The sequence below is a fragment of the Microcaecilia unicolor genome, chromosome 5 (assembly GCF_901765095.1).
Source record: "Microcaecilia unicolor chromosome 5, aMicUni1.1, whole genome shotgun sequence".
In the NCBI taxonomy this organism is placed as follows: Eukaryota; Metazoa; Chordata; class Amphibia; order Gymnophiona; family Siphonopidae; genus Microcaecilia; species Microcaecilia unicolor.
In genome coordinates this window covers 75,632,461-75,651,740 of record NC_044035.1, presented here as the reverse complement: position 1 = coordinate 75,651,740, position 19,280 = coordinate 75,632,461, and the positions used below count along the sequence as shown (strand labels likewise).

The window sequence follows — 19,280 nt, the reverse complement described above, 5'->3', positions numbered from 1 at the left end:
GTACTGAGATTAGCAGTAGGTCAGAGCTGGCAGAATGGTGTACAATGCCCTCTTTCAGCAACATTCAAGGTAATAACTAAGTTCTCTAACATGGGTAACACATGAAAGGGATCTAAAACTGGCTTACAAAAATGGCCACTACCTCATGGACTACCGGAAACAAAACTGGACACACTCTGACCCAGTTAGCAGGGGGAAAAGCACCATTGGAGTAGAGCCCACTACCCTACACCTACCACAATGCATTGCTGATGTGACTCTGCAGTGCACCTAACAGAAAAGGTGTCACACTCACCTGAGAGCCACATCACAACCAGGGAAAGGCTGTCAGAGGATAGAACACATTCTGCTGTCATGGAGGTGGGTACGGCATTTGAGGCTGGCAAAATATGTTTATAATTGTGTTTTTTTGTGTGGTAGGGGGTTGGTGACCACTGGGGGAGTATGGGGAGGTCATCCCCGATTCCTTCTGGTGGTCATCTGGTCAGTTGGGGCACCTTTTTGAGGCTTGGTCGTGAAACTAAAAGGACCAAGTAAACCCGGCGAAATACTGCTTAACGCCGCTTTTTTTTCCATTATCCGCGAAAGCCGGCCATCTGGTAGCCACGCCCATGCCTGCCCATGTCCCGCCTTTGCTACGCCACCAACGCCTCCCTTGAACTTTCGCCGGCGAGGCGACAGGAAAGCGGCGATGCTGTCAAAAAAGCCGCTTTCGATTATACCGATTTGGCCGCTTTTGAGAGATCGCCGGCCATCTCCCGATTTATGTCTGAAGATGGTCGGCGATCACTTTCGAAAATAAACCTGATAGTAACATAGTAGATGACGGCAGAAAAAGGCCTGCACGGTCCATCTAGTTTGCCCAACAATTTAAACTCATATGTGCTACTTTATGTGTATACCTGACCTTGATTTGTTTCTGCCATTTTCAGGGCACAGACCGTAGAAGTCTGCCCAGAACAAGGCCCACCTCCCAACCACCAGCCCTGCCTCCCCCCACCGGCTCTGCGACATGGCACCATGTTTTGGCACACATGTACCTGTCACAGGAGTCTTGATGCATATACTTGACAGTTACATTTGTCCTTGGCAATACGTCTTGTAAAATTAACATAAGCTGGTCTTTAAAAAGACCGTTGATGAAAGAGAAATGTAAATGCCACCGTAGTGCAAAACAAACATCTACAATTTCACATTGGGAGTCCCAAGTCTGTTTTCGAAGAGCCTGATCCAGTTCCCACTCCTTGTTGTTTTTTTTTTTTTACACTGAAAGTTAGGCACCAGGAAGATCCATGCAAAGCCCATATTCTACAAAAGGTGTCCAAACTTTATAGAATACTAGAATTGCATGCAAGTCATACCTAACTTTAGGCACTGGACTTACACCTAGTTCTATCAGATGTAAGTCTCGTGTCCATATTTAGGTGCAGATATTTATTTATTAGGATTTATTTACCGCCTTTTTGAAGGGATTCACTCAAGGCAGTGTACAGTAAGAATAGATCAAACATGTGCAATAGGCAGTTAATGCAGTAAAAAATATTTTACAATACAAAATATGGCATGGTATACTATTTGCAATGTGTAGACATTATTCTACAATATTGCACCTAAATTTAGAGAACACCCATGACCTAAACAGGCCCCTCCCATGGCCACACCCCATTTGGGGTTGCATGTGAGAAATGGCCTATCCAGGCCCCTCCCATGGGGCCATTTAGGGTTGCATGTGAGAAATGACCTATCCAGGCCCCTCCCATGGCCACACCCCATTTTGGGTTGCACGTGAGAAACGTTAGGTGCCATATTATAAAATAGTACTCAGAGGTGATCTGCGCACAACTTTAATTAAGTTGTCAACATCAGGAATGGTGGAACTCATTGCTCCAAATGTACAAATTCGAATTACATCTAGCGAAAAAAATCTTCTCGCTTCGCTTCCTATAGGGAAAAATGGCTGCCACTGGTATCCTATTTTGCTTCGGTACAGAGATAAGCAATGAGGTTGATGTATGTTGTGGCCTATGCATGCTCCATGTCTGGATTTGTATCCTCCAGCCCTCCCCCCCTCTTTTTTTTTTTTAACTTCTCCACCTCCTCTTTCTTCCCCTTTTTCTTAATGTGATTCTAGCTGTGGATAGTTGTTTCTTAAATGTGAGCTCCAGTTTTGCCATGATTTGTAAATGTTGCTTGTTGAACTGTGGTGAGCTCTTGCTTCTATTGTATTATATTGAAATCCAATAAAAGATATATAAAAAAAAATAAATAAGAAGTAACTAGCCGTATGCATCCAAAAAACAAAACAAAACAATTCTAGCATCCAGCTTTGAGCAACTTATATAGAATCTGGGGGATAGTGATCAGATGCAATACTGACTCTCTTCCTATAAAGGTAGGAAATCAGCCACATAACTCTCTCTCGTTACAGACATTAGGGCTACTTTTTGCATCTTCCTTTCAGCCAGTGAAACATATTAGTTTTCCCCATGCCCTTCCCCCTACCCTTTGTCAACACACAGGGAGTGGGTAATCCAAATGAGCAGAATGTCAAATAAAATTTCCTACAATTTCTATTTGTTCCTTTCCTTTTTCTTTGTCAGCTAGCTACATCATGTCCACTCTAGTTGTACATTTTTTGATTGGAAAAGCTCACCATTGGCACATTTTAGTAACAAGAATCAGGACTGGGACTTACATCTCAGTAAAAACTCTTCACTAAGAAAATGGAAAAAAATTAGCATGGTAAAATTTCATGATAGATAGAAATTCTCCTCAGAGAAATGTAAAGCAGGTATGAATAGAATATATTCCATCTTGATGGCATGACATCCTGGAAATGTTAAAAGAGCTAGACAAAATATATCTGAAGTGTTCCATATTTAAAGAGAAAAATAATATAGTAATGAAGAGCTTCAGGGAAAAGTGGCAACAGCTGAAGCTTGCTAGAAATCAAGCTATTTTCAGCAGTTTAGATGCATTGAGATGTGCTCATTAAGCCTTAGAAGTGAAATAAGAGAAAAGAGATCAAAGAAGTTATGAAAACTATCTCAATGCAATCCTTGAAATCTCAGAAAGAAAACAAGAAGGAAGATGAGAAGATGGACGGTGAAGCGGGAATCAATTACATTACAGAACGGTAAACTAAATAGTAAGATCGATCACGGAGGGGTTCTAAACTAAATGAAAAAATGAAGAAAATGTAATGCTGTCTGTTTCATCATTTGATTTTTCGTTCCTTTTTTCCCATTTCAGATGTGGTTATCAGCTGGTATTTCTGTATAATTGTTTTTATTTATGTTTAACAAATGCCTTTTCATTGGTACCTCAAGGTGAGTTACACTCAAATGCTATATCTCCCTGTACAGTGGAGGGATTGATCTAATGGGTAAGGTCTTAGCCTAAGAACCAGGAAAACAAGTTCAAATCCTAATTCTGCTACTGACGCTCCTTGGGCATTTGGACATTTTGGAGAAAGCATCCAAAAATCCAGTAGCAAACATGGCCATTTTCAAACCAGAAAAATGTCCAACTTGTTGTTTCAAAAATGGCCATTTGCTAATGTGTTTGTGCTCAGTGTGTCTATCTTTTAGGACCATTTTTGAAAAAAAAAAAAAATGTCCAAGGGAAAAACGCACAAAAACAAGTCATTGGGATGTGTGGGGCCAGCATTCTTAGTAGACTGGTCACATAGACATTCCAGCAAAGCAGTGGAGCACCCTAGGGGGGCACTGTTGTGGACTTCACATAAAAGGTCCCAGGTACACACCTCACTGTTACCCCCTTATATTGTATAGTGAGCCCTCCAAAACCCACCAAAAACCTACTATACCCAACTGTACACCAGTACATTAGTCCTAATGCCTGCAGGTGTCACCTATATGTAGGTACTGTAGGATTTTGGAGGGCTCACACATTCCACCACAAGTGTACCAGTTAGAGTGGGGTGTGGGCATGGTTGTCCTTTTCTAAAGTCCACTGCACCAACCATTAGGCTACTGCAAGGATCTGCTTGCTGCTGTAATAGAATTGGTCATAACACCTGAAACTATCATAGATGCTAGTATGTACTGTTTCTTTCACATCTTTGGGGGGTGGGAGAGGGTCAGTGACTATTGGGGGAGTAAAGGTGGTCATCTGGTCATTTAGGGTAACTTTTTGTGACTTAGGCATGATTGAAACATTCCATTATGGGAGAAAATCATCCAAGTTTTGGGTACGCCTAAATCCTGCCCTCAACATGTCCCCTTGAGATTTGCACGCACTGCAGAGAAAAACACCTCAAATCTGAGTTTCAAAAATCGTGATTTTGGAGTGGTTTTTTTTAGAGAAAAATGTCCAAATACCACTGTATGCCCTTTTTCAGACATTTTTCTCTTTTGAAAATGAGCCCCTTTATCTCCCAGTGCCTCAGCTACACACATAAATTAGACTGTAAACTTCTGGGGGGCAAGGATATATTTGAAATTAATAGTGTACATCATATTGTGCCATAAAAATATATGTATTGAGAGGACATGACATCACTAATCTAGCTGGATGCTTAGGTGTGGTGCTCCATGCCGATGGCCAAGAGTGGAGGAGTGGCCTAGTGGTTAGGGTGGTGGACTTTGGTCCTGGGAAACTGAGGAACTGAGTTTGATTCCCACTTCAGGCACAGGCAGCTCCTTGTGACTCTGGGCAAGTCACTTAACCCTCATTGCCCCGTGTAAGCCGCATTGAGCCTGCCATGAGTGGGAAAGCGCAGGGTACAAATGTAACAAAAAAAATGTATCTGTCCTGAACATCCAGTGGAGGTGAAAATCACATGGTGCAACAAGCTAAGATGTGTAGTTCTGATCCATGTCTTCCATGTGGGTCAGAGCAGCAGATTTAAAAAGCTTCAGGCTCTGCTTGATGTCAGGGGCTTCGTGTGGGTTGATCAAGATGGTGGCGGCAGGTGCCATGGTGGGTGAGAAGTCTGCCAGGACCCGAGCTTAGAGGAAAGTCAAGGGGATAATACAGGGCTATTAATTGATACAGGTGCAATGAGAGAGCTGCTAGCTGAAGTGAAAGAGGAAATTGTGGCAACACACTGGGAGTTGCTGAGTACGTTTCAAGATCTCAAAACTGATATGGTGGGACTGAGTCATAGAATAGAAGTTGTGGAAAATCAACTAGAGGTAAAGGAGGAAAAGCTAAAAGTAGGACAAAAGCACATCTCGGAATTAGAGGAATGGAAGGATCAAATGCATGCCACAGCAGAGGACATTGAACATCAGATATGCAGCAGTTATATCTGGGTTTAAAAAAAAGTTTGGAAAAGTCTAAAATCTGCTATTGTGATAGACATGGGGAAGCCACTATTTGCCCTGGGATTGCTAGCAAGGAATGTTGCTACTATTTGGGTTTCTGCCACGTACTTGTGACCTGGATGGGCCACTGTTGGAAACAGGATACTGGGCTAGATGGACCATTGTCTGACCCATGGCTATTTTTGTTTTCTTATGAAGAAGCATTTGCACATCCAGGGAGTCCCAGAGATCTCAGGCTGTGAGGACTGTGTGGAAGTAGTAGAGAAAAACTATACATTTGTGTTTCGTTCCAGTGAACATCCAATGTGAGATGTGGAAGTAAAGATAGATTGAGCTCATCAAGCCTTGGGGAGGATGCAAGGCAGCCTCCTCAGAGACATAATTATTTGTTTGCATAGTTATACAGTAAAGGAAGCAATAGCAAACTGAGAGTGCTGAGGCCTTTTGATTGGGGAGGCCACAAGATTGTACTCTGATCTTTTCATGACCATGTTATACAAGAGGTAGGAATTAAGGATGTTACATTAAGACTGTTCACTACTTAATTGGTGGCACTTACTCATGTAGGTTTGTAAAATGGGGCAGTTATATATGGGACTGGTGTTACACGTAAAAGTTGTGAATTCACCACTTCTATGTGTAAGTATTGACAACTCCACTTGGAACCTTTCTCAGAGTATCCTGGGAAGCTATAAAGTATGATGTGGGTCCAATCGTACTGGAAGGAGGCATCTCAGATTGGAAAAATGGCGGGAATCTAAGAGTTAAAGGGACCTGGCCTGTTACTATAGTAGTCTAGCAGACTGCTCAGCAACTATGAGAGATGTGTTCTCAAGTACAACGTGTTTGGTTATTTTCTAAATAAAGCTGTGGCCTTTTAATAAGAATGTGTATTAATTTTCAGTTTGGGTCATGCTCACCTCCACCAGTCTTGCAGTTCTTTTTTGGATTTATTTATTTTATGTGGGAAATTTTAAGTCAATGGTACAAGCAATTTTGCATTATAACAGTGTATGTGGGGGGGGGGGGGGGGGGGAGAGGGAGTCTCCATATATTTTTACTTGCTGGCAAGTATTTGCCAAAGAAACAACAGCACTCCAAGACATCAAGAGTAGCATGAAGACCTCATGATACCTAAAGAGGAGCAAAGTACACTAACAATGGCATGAAAAATCCAAGCCACCAAGAGTAGGGGGTGAAGTAGCACAAAGGAATAATGAGCCTAGATGAACTTTAGCTTTGTGGCCCCTTTAACTGCTAGAACTATAGCATCTCCACCCCAAATTTGAATATTAAGCATTCCCTTAACGAACAAAACATTCCTGCAGAAGCAAGAGAGTGACAGGGCAGCCAGTTGACTGGGAAAACAGCAGCTAGAGTGTCATGCACAAGCCATGACATGAAAAGTAGGACAACCTATTTGAATAGCCTAAAACACTGACTCCAGAAGAAGGAAATATTCACTTTTCTTTCTTTCTTTCTTTCTTTCTTTCTTTCTTTCTTTCTTTCTTTCTTTCTTTCTTTCTTTCTTTCTTTCTTTCCTGGACCTTGCAGGTCTTTATCTGATGCCATCTACTATGATTGGACCTGCATCATACTTTACAGCTTCCCAGAGGTCCCTACCATGTTTGCCAGCTAGGCCCTTCAGATGGCTCCTAAACCCAATTCATGCCTCACAGCATGCCAAATAAATCATGTGCCACATCAATCTACTCACCTACCATCCTGATGCGGTACTGCCTCTTCTGCAAACCTATGCAAATAAATGCTGTACCTTCCAAAGGCATAGGGTGCCACATCTAGTCACATACTTGACGGCCTGATGCAACACCCCCTCAACTCTAAACCTGTGTGAATTGAAGCTCAGCTTTATAACATACAATAGCTTAGAGGAAAACATATCTCCAATGTCTTGGAGAATTTATCTTCTGAGTTTGATTGAAAAACAACCTGTATAATCTGTTCCATCTCATGATCCTTATCTGACTGCATGAACTTCTACAATGGAGGTAGTGCATGCAAATTTATCTCATGCATATTTGTTGTAGATATCTTGAAAACCAGACTATCTTGTTGAATCCCAAGGACTGGGTTGAGAACCCCTGTTTTATTTGGAGGGGTAAATTTTGTCCAAGCGAGAAGTTTCCAGGACAAAATTTTGCATTGATCAATGGGGTGGAGGTGGAGGTGGAGGTGGGAGGTTTGAGTCAGCAGGCTTTGTCCAGTTACATCTAAATGTTAATTAGACAAACCCATCGAATATAGACCTCGTTTTTTTACTATGCATTTAAAATATCCACATTTATACAGTATGTCAATAATTTTGAAATAACTGCTAATTAATAAATAATCTCTGAAACAAAGTTTCATCTTGATTATATTTCAATGAATAAGCTTACTTTGGTTGGAAGTTACACAAGTTGTTTTGGTCATAAAGTAGAATAAACAGTTTGAGAATCTGGCACAAATTCTGCTAAAACACATGCTTTTTCTTGTTTCTGATCTAAACTCACTAGAGAGAAGCAGACAGGGCATGATATAGATCTTCTGATCACCTGTCCTAGGCCAGGAAAAGAGAGAGAAATTTTACACAAGGCAATTGACCAATGGAAAAAACAGGTAAGATACTGCTGCAAGCCATTTTATTTTGGTTGATATTCTTAATAGTTTACTTTAGTAATGGATCATTTTATTCAGATTGCTTTAAAATATTTCAGATAAATATAATATTGATCACTTAGGTGAGAACTCTTTGAATCATACTTGGGTTTACGTAAAATGTGGTTACAGTTCACTAGATAAGCCAAGTCATTAAGGGGATTGCCTCCATCTCTTAATCAGCTTGAGTTGTTGCCTGTCCACCTATACAGAGGCCTAAGAAGTCTGGCTACAAGGGAGAATTTTATGGAATGTATTCTGCCTTGATTTACTAATTTGAAGGTTCCTAATTAATTCAAAGATTCTCTAGTGCTAAACTGCATAGATTTTCAGTAGATGACCTTTTCTGTACAATCAGTCTCTTCAGACCCTGTGCAGTATCCATGCCCAGGCCATGACCAGCAGAGCCTTCAAAATGCAGTCTCACCAATATAATTGCGCATGGATTTCCTTCTGTTTAGAACTCCAAACGTATGCTGAGTCACAGCTGTAAGACTCTTGTGCAAACCCAGAGAGAAGCCTCCAAGGCACAGTTACAGGCATCTTTTACTGCATAGCACTTCCAACTATCTTTGCACAATCATTCTTACCTCCAGCTGCGCAGTCTTTGGACAATATTGTTCCTTCCTGCTCTCCATTTGTCACACACATTAGGTAGAGATGATGCAATCTTATCTCTTCTTGCAGGACATGCTAAACATTTTGGAAATATTTTGATAATGAAGAACTACCATTCCAGTTGTGAGTTGGTTAAAGTTTCCTTGCACATGGTGAAATGTTCTTCAGAGTCCTGAGTTATACTGGTTTTTTTATATGCTAGTGCATTGCTACTACTACTACTACTTATCATTTCTATAGCGCTACTAGACGTACGCAGCGCTGTACATTTGAACATGAAGAGACAGCCCCTGCTCAACAGAGTTTACAATCTAATCATGACAAATAAACAGGAATGGCCTAGTGGTTAGAACACCAGTCTTGCAATCTAGAGGTGGCTGGTTCAAATCCTGCTGCTGCTCTTTGTAATCTTGGGCAAGTCACTTAACCCTTCATTGCCTCAGGTACAAACTTAGATTGTGAGCCCTCCTGGGACAGAGAAACATCCAGAGTACCTGAATGTAACTCACCTTCAGCTACTACTGAAAAAGGTGTGACAAAATCTAAATAAATAAGGGATTCATTCATTTTAAGGGAAAAATACTTAAGATGGGAATGATAAAATAGACATGGGTACTGAACAAGTGAATAGGGGTTAGGAGTTAAAAGCAGCCTCAAAAGGTGTGCTTTTAGCCTTGATTTGAAGACAGCCTTCTTAGACAGCCGAACCTGCAGTTTAATAAATCTCATGTGGGTATTTTCACTTGTATGGTGTTCAATGATGGTGATAATCTCTGTTCTACTATCAAGTTGCAGAATATTGTTTGCAACTAAATATTTATATTTATTCCTTTCACCTTATTCTAAGTGTGTTTTATAGTTTGCTATCACCATAGGCAGCAAGCAAGAGAATGCATGCCTACGTTAAAAACAAATGAAGAGAGGTACAGAGGAAAAGGAAGTAAATATTCAGCCTGTATGGGTCAGTGATTCCAGATATTCAATGCCATGCCATGTCTGGGTATGCATGGACAGACGGCTTTAATCAGATAAGTGCCAATATTCAACCCTTAACCCCGGGATTCTATATAGCGCGACTTAAGTTGTGTGCACAAATCCAATCGTATTCTGAATTTGCATGCACAACTTAATTAGTTAACAAGCCAATCAGTGCTGGTAATTGCCAATTAACAAGCAATTATTAACACTAAGTGGCATTAATTAGAATTTACATGCACAACTCTCCAAGCATATTCTGTAATGCAATGTGCATAAATTCTAAGTCACATATTTGAAAAGGGCATGGCCATGGGTGTGGAATGGGCAGGTCACGGGCATTTCTATGCACATGGTTATAGAATACACCTAGTCTGTGCCTAATTTAGGCATCGGCGTTTACACCAAGTTTTACTTGTCGTAACTGCCCACGACTAAATTTAGTTGTGCGGAAGGGCGCTCGGTGTATTCTATAAACCGCATGGAAATTTAGGCTTATTCTATAAAGTACACCTCAATTTAGGCATTCTTTATAGAATAAGCATAGGCTTATTTTTTTCAGCAGTGATTTTTTTTTTTTTTAGGCGTGATATACAGAATCTAGTCCTAAATGGTTAAGTTAAACCAGCCAAAGATAGGGCTGCTATTTATGCGGTCCTATGTGGCTGGCCAACTTAGGGGCCCTTTTACTAAGCTGCATAGGAGCATACGTGCATCTTACATGTGTCAGTTTGGAGTTACCGCTCGGCTACCGCATGGCCCGGGCGGCAATTTCATCTTTTACGCGCATCTGCTACGTGCGCTGGAAAATTATGTTTATTTTCCTGCACACGGCAGAAACCGGGCAGTAATCCTCATTCTACACACTTAGATGATTACTGCACAGTTACCACATGAAACCTTATCGCTAAGTCAATATGTGGCAGTAAGGTCTCAGACCCAAAATGGACACGTGCCAATTTTTATTTTGCCGCGTGTCCATTTTTGTCAAAATTTTTTAAAAGGCCTTTTTTACAGGCACACTGAAAAATGGATCTGCACACGCCCAAAACACGCACCTATACTAGTGCATCCCATTTTTCAGCGCACCTTAGTAAAAGGACCCCTTAACTGCTAAGAGCTGAATATAGGCACTTATCCGGTTAAATGCCAACTCCACCCCTGGACCGCTCACAAAATAGTCAGTTTACATTTTCATGGTTAGAGAGAATATTTATTGGCATTATCTGGGTAAGGTGCTGTTGAATATTCCTGGATAGGCAGCTGAGCACCATTTAAATGGTTAGGAGCCTCTCCTACCCAATTAAGTGGTTTTGAACATCGGCCCCCCAACATTTCTTCTCTTTGCCCACTAGGAAGCAGGCGATGCTGCTTACTGAGCAATCTCATAACCTACCACTGGGATTCTGCAATTAAAAAATAATAATAATAAATATGATCTGTCATTGATAAGTGAATGTTATTTTTTTCCTTTGCCAATGTGCTTTGTGTGGGCATCCTAACAAGTAACACACCCATTCAATTTTGAATTTTCTGTACCCTGTTACAATATTATCCAAAATATTGACTGTGAGCCAAGTCAGGCCCTTGTACTTTTAATATACTTACTATTAGCGTGTTTTTTTCTACTGAAAAGGTGCCGGTACTCAAATGCCAGGGCCACCCTTTGGGGTGTATTGATCACTGAGGGGCCCACCAAATAATAGCCAGGCCCTCTGCAACCAGTCACAGAATCTATGACAAGGAGGCAGAATTGGTGTGTAGAGTCTGAGCTCTTTCATGAGAACTTGGGGACCATGGGTGAATTTTAGCAGACAATGGAAAAGGTGCCGGTACTCAGTACCCCCAAGTACCCCCACAAAAAAAGCCCTGCTTACTATACCAGGATGTAACTTGCCTTGAGTGTCTCCTATAAAAGGCATGATCTAAATCCAATTTTCTTTCTCCCTCTTTTTTAAGGACTTGCTTGTTTACTATGATGTTATTGAATCCACATTTGATGAAACAAAGCTTCCAAGCAAAAGAGTGGATGCCCTTGATTGTTTTCAGAAATGTTTTGCAATTTTCAAATTACATAAAAAAAGACTGGATACCAGTATTTCTGATGAATCTCAGCAATCTGATAAGATGCAGACCAGAAACTGGAAGGCAATACGTGTGGATCTGGTTATAACTCCTTTTGCTCAATATGCTTATGCTTTACTTGGCTGGACAGGCTCTAGGGTAAGCAGCTTCATAAATTTATGCTTGATAGTGAGTTTTGCTCTTTTGATTTTCAAGAATGATTTACATAAGAACATAAGAGTAGCCATACTGAGTCAGACCAATGGTCCATCTAGCCCAGTATCCTGTTTTCCAAACAGCGACCAAGCCAGGTCACAAGTACCTGGCAGAAACCCGAATTGTGTCAACATTCCATACTACAAATCCAGGGCAAGCAGTTGCTTCCTATGTCTGTCTCAATAGCAGACTGTGGACTTTTCTTCCAGGAATTTGTCCAAACCTTTTTAAAACCTAGATACACTAACTGCTGTTACCACAACCTCTGGCAAAGAGTTCCAGAGCTTAACTATTCATTGAAGTGAAAAAAAATATTTCCTCTTACAGTGGGGGAAATAAGTATTTGATCCCTTGCTGATTTTGTAAGTTTGCCCACTGACAAAGACATGAGCAGCCCATAATTGAAGGGTAGGTTATTGGTAACTGTGAGAGATAGCACATCACAAATTAAATCCGGAAAATCACATTGTGGAAAGTATATGAATTTATTTGCATTCTGCAGAGGGAAATAAGTATTTGATCCCCCACCAACCAGTAAGAGATCTGGCCCCTACAGACCAGGTAGATGCTCCAAATCAACTCGTTACCTGCATGACAGACAGCTGTCGGCAATGGTCACCTGTATGAAAGACACCTGTCCACAGACTCAGTGAATCAGTCAGACTCTAACCTCTACAAAATGGCCAAGAGCAAGGAGCTGTCTAAGGATGTCAGGGACAAGATCATACACCTGCACAAGGCTGGAATGGGCTACAAAACCATCAGTAAGATGCTGGGCGAGAAGGAGACAACTGTTGGTGCCATAGTAAGAAAATGGAAGAAGTACAAAATGACTGTCAATCGACAAAGATCTGGGGCTCCACGCAAAATCTCACCTCGTGGGGTATCCTTGATCATGAGGAAGGTTAGAAATCAGCCTACAACTACAAGGGGGGAACTTGTCAATGATCTCAAGGCAGCTGGGACCACTGTCACCACGAAAACCATTGGTAACACATTACGACATAACGGATTGCAATCCTGCAGTGCCCGCAAGGTCCCCCTGCTCCGGAAGGCACATGTGACGGCCCGTCTGAAGTTTGCCAGTGAACACCTGGATGATGCCGAGAGTGATTGGGAGAAGGTGCTGTGGTCAGATGAGACAAAAATTGAGCTCTTTGGCATGAACTCAACTCGCCGTGTTTGGAGGAAGAGAAATGCTGCCTATGACCCAAAGAACACCGTCCCCACTGTCAAGCATGGAGGTGGAAATGTTATGTTTTGGGGGTGTTTCTCTGCTAAGGGCACAGGACTACTTCACCGCATCAATGGGAGAATGGATGGGGCCATGTACCGTACAATTCTGAATGACAACCTCCTTCCCTCCGCCAGGGCCTTAAAAATGGGTCGTGGCTGGGTCTTCCAGCACGACAATGACCCAAAACATACAGCCAAGGCAACAAAGGAGTGGCTCAGGAAGAAGCACATTAGGGTCATGGAGTGGCCTAGCCAGTCACCAGACCTTAATCCCATTGAAAACTTATGGAGGGAGCTGAAGCTGCGAGTTGCCAAGCGACAGCCCAGAACTCTTAATGATTTAGAGATGATCTGCAAAGAGGAGTGGACCAAAATTCCTCCTGACATGTGTGCAAACCTCATCATCAACTACAGAAGACGTCTGACCGCTGTGCTTGCCAACAAGGGTTTTGCCACCAAGTATTAGGTCTTGTTTGCCAGAGGGATTAAATACTTATTTCCCTCTGCAGAATGCAAATAAATTCATATACTTTCCACAATGTGATTTTCCGGATTTAATTTGTGATGTGCTATCTCTCACTGTTACCAATAACCTACCCTTCAATTATGGGCTGCTCATGTCTTTGTCAGTGGGCAAACTTACAAAATCAGCAAGGGATCAAATACTTATTTCCCCCACTGTATTTGTTTTAAAAGTACTTCCATGCAGTGGCATACCAAGGGGAGGCGGTCCGCCCCGGGTGCACGCTGCTAGGGGGTGCCGCGTGCCTGTCGGCTCCGCTGGTTCCCTGCTCTCTCTGCCCCGGAACAGGTTACTTCCTGTTCTGGGGCAGAGGGAGCTGGAAGCCAGCGGAGCCGACAGGCGTGCGGCTGCTCCCAGCAGCCAAGAAGGCACCCGGGGAGGGGGGGTGTTGATGCACCCGGGGAGGGGGGGTGTTGATGCACCGGAGGAGGGGGGGTGTTGATGTGCCAGGGGGGGGGTGTTTGATGCACCAAGGGGGTGTTGATGCGCCGGGGGGGTGTCATGCTGCACCCTGGGGGGATGGACGCCGCTGCACCCAGGGGGGGGGGGGGTGCAGCGGCGATCCGTCCTGGGTGGCAGCCAACCTAGGATCACCACTGCTTCCATGTAACTTCCTTGAGGGACCTCTAGTCTTTGTACTTTTGGAACGAGTAAAAAATCGATTTACTTCTCATTCTACACCACTCAGGATTTTGTAGACTTCAATCATATCTCCCCTCATTTGTCTCTTTTCCAAGCTAAGAGCCCTAACCTCTTTAGCCTTGCCTCATATGACAGGAGTTCCATCTCTTTTATCATTTTGGTCACTCTTCTTTGAACCTTTTCTAATTCTGCTACATCTTTTTTGAGATGTGGCGACCAGAACTGAACGCAATACTCAAGGCTCTACATGTTGTCAGTATAGTTCATCCACCTTTTGATTGAGATCAGTTATAAATTATAACCCTTGCACTTTAAAGGAAACCTTTCTTTGGTGAACTTTTCTTGTTTGGAAAGCAGGCCTTCTAAATTATTTCATACTAACATTTACATTTTCAATCAGGGTTGTCCAACTTCGGTCCCTGAGGGCTGCAATCCAGTCGGGTTTTTAGGATTTCCCCGATGAATATGCATGAGATCTATTTGCATTCACTGCTTCTATTGTATGCAAATAGATTTCATGCATACTCATTGGGGAAATCCTGAAAACCCGACCTGGCAAGGGCCAAGGTTGGACACCCCTGTTTTTAAATCTTTCACTTCTGTGCTTGGTTTTTGACAAAAGCCAAATCAAATAAAGCAAATAGATTTTTGAAAAGTGTGAAGCAGCTTGTATAAACATACAGACTTCAAAATTAAGGTTTAGATTAATTTTCTGCTGGAAACATTAATGCTTTTCACTGTTAATCTCACAGTTGTGGATTGTCCATATAGACAGCACAAAAGCCAGCAATGGGTGAACTGGCTTATATTAACAGAATAACCTGTCTGAATGTGGGTGGGGATACTCCAACCGAGGCTGGCAGGCATGGGACCTTGAGAATCTGTGCATTCTAAAGGCCTGCCTGCTCCCTCCCCCTTCAAACTTCCTATTTCATGCTCACGGCCCTGTGCTTGTGGTGCTGTGCCCGTTGGAGTATTGCCACCTGGGGAAGGGAGGTAAGGCACTAAACATGTTGCGGAGGCGGAGAGGTGGAGAGAAGTGCTGGTGACTACAGGGGAGGGGAGCAGAGAAATGCTGGGTACTATGGTGGGGGTCTCAAAAGTAGGGAAATATGCTGGATTCTGTGGGAGTGGGGTTGCAGGAGGCAGGGAAGGTGGAGAGAAGGAGAAGTTGGAGCAATGTTCCTTCTAAGGACTGAAGTTGACATGAGCAAAAATTTACGTTACATTGTGAGCACTTCTTATAGATAACATACACTCACATACACACACACCCGCGCGCGCGTAAACACTCACAGGGAGGCTGGAACAGATTCCATGTGCCGTGCTCTGCATGCTTTCCCTCCTTGTTTGCCTGTAGTTTAACTGTTTATATCCACTCTGAATTTTACTCAGCAGATGTATAGCACAGCTTAGAAGTAACACTGCTCCCTCTGTACAGGCATCACTTTTAACAAAACAATAATAACAACAACAAAAAAGGACAATAGGAGCACTTTTGAACACAACAACGTAAGACCCCTTCACTGTCTACCTGCTGTCTCCCCCAGTACTTCTGTTACTGATGGTATTATGCACACTGTAATACACTTCGGAGAATTAAGTACCAAAAAATCAAAGTAATGCAGCATATAATACCAGTGATGGAGAATGTTATAGCCATTGCCTTGAATACTGGTGCTTAGGAGGGGGGTTCTCTCTTTCAGGTTCTCAAATTTAGTATTCCAATCAGCTGCTGAGAGCACAGCCCTAATTCAGATTCCCATTTCACTTTTAATTGTTTCATGACTACTGTCTTTGGATCTAGCAGTTGGTGGTAAACTTTAGTGATAAGGCTCCTGCTTTCCATAAAGTTGTGGATTAGGAATTCAAAAATGTGGGATATAAGTAACAAATAAATAAATAAATAAATAAATAAATAAACTCACATATCTACTACAACTGGATAGAACAGTTTGTTTGGCTGAATATATTAAAAATTAGCATAATTCAAAACAGAAAAAGAATTGCAGTTGAGAAACTTCCTATCATGGAAAAGCACAAAGTCACTAAATAGAAATAGGTTCTCTTCCATTACACAGAGCATCAACAAACCCCCCCGGTGGGAGAGATCAATTATTGGAAAGCAGCAACAGTGAGAGAAGTAAGTTGTTAACTTTGGTTTCTGAAGATCTTACCCATAATTCTAGAGCTGCCAATAGCCGTATGCTTCTTAAAAAGAAAAATTTACTTTTTAATCTGCTCAGGTGTCCCCCATACTAAAGGTACCTATGGGGAATCTGGATAATGATTGAGTGCCATCCCTATTGGGTACTTGTCCACATGCCTTGCTGACCATAAAACTACACCCTTCAGAACAGCCCGATAGTGAAGCCCAAACTCTGCCATCCCTAGACCCTCATCCAATTTCTTTAACTTTATCAACTGCATGGATAGTCTAGGTTTCTTGCTTTGCCAAATACATGAGGAAAGCATCTTATTCAATCTCTTCAAAAAGGCTGTTAGAACCACAATAGCAGTATTTTGTTTTAATTGCAGGCCTGGAGGCCAGTCATTGCTGCCATCAGTGGCGTTCCTAGGGGGGCGGACACCCGGGGCGGCGCTCCACCCCCCCGGGTGCAGCAACCCCCCCGATGCGGCACCCCGCCCCCCCGGGTGCAGCCCCCCCCCCCCCCGATGCAGCGCGGAAACCCCCCCGGATGAACGCCGCTGGGGGGGTGCCGCAGTGTGCGCCTGCTCAGAGTTCCCTGACTTCGCACGTTCGCTGGAGCTCCCTCTGACCTGGAACAGGAAGTAACCTGTTCCAGGGCAGAGGGAGCTGCGGCAAACGCGCGAAGTCAGCGAACTCAGAGCAGGCGCGCGCCGCGGCACCCCCCAGCGGCGTGCACCCGGGGCGGACCGCCCCCACCGCCCCCCCCCTTGGTATGCCACTGGCTGCCATCAACCCTAAGTCTGCTCCCTGACTCTTTTTCCAGTACACAATTCCCCCCTCCCTCCCCCACACACTTTTTCCTCAGACTTGCTGCTAGCATATTTCCATAACAGTTATTTTTTAAAATATCCTTATCACACAGCTCTCAGTGAGTTTGAGCTATATGCTGTTGAAAATTCCATCCCATAGGACATTGCCATTAAAGCCTCTTGAACTATTACCTGCGTGTTAGTGTCCTATGTTGGAAGACCCTTCCACTACTCTCCCTCTTTTCCTTTCTAGACTATTCATGGCGGTCATCTGTTCCCCCCACCTCAGTGGTTTTTATCATTATACAAAACAGAACCACAGAAAAACTGAAACAGAGATCTCCCTCAAGAAAAGCAGACTCTGGAAGCAGTGCAAACACTGGTAAAACAGAAACAGAAATATATTTTCTCCTGTATTCTGCAAAATACAAAATAGAAAAGATGTACATTTCACAAAGCAGGCACATCTCAGTCCTTAAAAAAGTATTAAATAACAATATTTCTTTTCTACCTTTGTTGACCAAGCACTTTATTTTTCTAATTGGGTTGGTCCCAGTCTCTTTTCCACTTTCCACGGGTCAGTCTTTAAATTATTTTCCACTTTGGCATTTCCATTTCTTCTCTCTTCTTCCTTTCCTTCTCTACATCTGTCTGGCAGTGACCTCTCATTTCATGTCCCCCCCCCCCCCCATTTGTATTTATCCCCCTTTCTCTTACCTTAATCTCTGTTTCACTTCTCATCTATCTACTAGCTTTTACCATTGCTCCCTCTGTCTCTCACTTAATATCCAGTCTCCTAAACCCCAATCTTTCCCCATCTTTCACCCACTTGCTTAGCCCCCATTCCCATCCTATTAGCCCTCATCTATCCTCCACTGGATCTCATCACCCTATCAGTCCCCAGCTCCATCCTTGTCTCTCTTTCATTCCCTTGCTTCCAAGGCCATTCTTATATCTCTTACCCTATACCCCGTGCCCTTCTTTCCTCTCCCCCCCCCCTTTGCAAGGTCATGTCGCTCTCCCTCCCTCCCTTCTTCCTTCCCTCCAAGGTCCGATGTTGTTTTCCCTCCCTTTCCCCCTCCACAAAGTCTGGTGTTGCTTTCCCTTCATACCCCCCCCCCCCAACAAAGTTCGGTGTCACTTTCCCTCCCTCCCCCCTCCCCACAAGGTCGTGTGTCGCTTTCCCTCCCACCCCCTCCTAAGTTAGGTGTCACTCTCCCAATCTTCCTGCCTCCCCCCACAGGGTCGGTGTCACTCATAGTAACATAGTAGATGACGGCAGAAAAAGACCTTCACAGTCTTCCAGTCTGCCCAACAAGATAAACTCATATGTGTATACCTTACCTTGATTTGTACCTGTCTTTTTCAGGGCACAGACTGTATAAGTCTGCCTAGCACTATCCCCTCCTCCCAACCACCAGCCCCGTCTCCCACCACCGGCTCTGGCACAGACTGTATAAGTCTGCCCAGCACTATCCTTACCTCCCAATCACCAGTCCCGCCTCCCACCACTGGCTCTGGCACAGACCGTATAAGTCTGCCCACCACTATCCTCGCCTCCCAACCACCAACCCCACTCTCCCTCCCTCCCTCTCTCCCTCCTTTCCCACAAGATCTGGTGTCACCCATCCTTCCTTCCTCCCTCCCTCCTTCTCTCCAAGTCCGGTGTTGCTCGCTCTCCCTCCTCCCCCCCCCTCCCGGTTCCTGTGTTGCACTCTTCCTCCCCCCTGCAAGCTCTGGTGTCACTCCTCCACCTCTCTGCTTTGGTCCCACTGCAGTCTTTCCATCTTCCGGGCTGCCGGCAGCGTTAGTAATGTAAGCATGCTGCCTTTGCTCGCCCGGAAGCCTTCTCTCTACAGCAAGCGACCTGCCTACATGGAAACAGTACGTCGCAATAGAGAAGGCTCCTAGGTTACACAAAGGCAGCGTGCTTATATTGCTAATGCTGCCGGCAGCCCGGAAGATGGAAAGGCTGCAGCGGGAGCAGAGCGGAGAGGTGGAGAAGTGACACTGGAGCCTACAAGAAGGAGTTGGAAAGAGAAAGAGTGATGCCACCATGCAAGCCATTTGGGGGGACAATGCCCCCCTCGCCCCCC

General features: G+C 43.6%; 1 protein-coding gene across 1 annotated transcript in view; it reads left to right on the top strand.

Annotated features, from left to right (window-relative positions):
• The window catches only part of DNTT (DNA nucleotidylexotransferase), a 343,242-nt gene that overhangs the window by 249,255 nt on the left and 74,707 nt on the right, over positions 1-19,280 (top strand). Inside the window, exons 8-9 of the mRNA XM_030204811.1 lie at positions 7,808-7,910; positions 11,502-11,765. Of these exons, the coding sequence (XP_030060671.1) occupies positions 7,808-7,910; positions 11,502-11,765 (367 nt within the window). The remainder of the gene's footprint in view (positions 1-7,807; positions 7,911-11,501; positions 11,766-19,280) is intronic.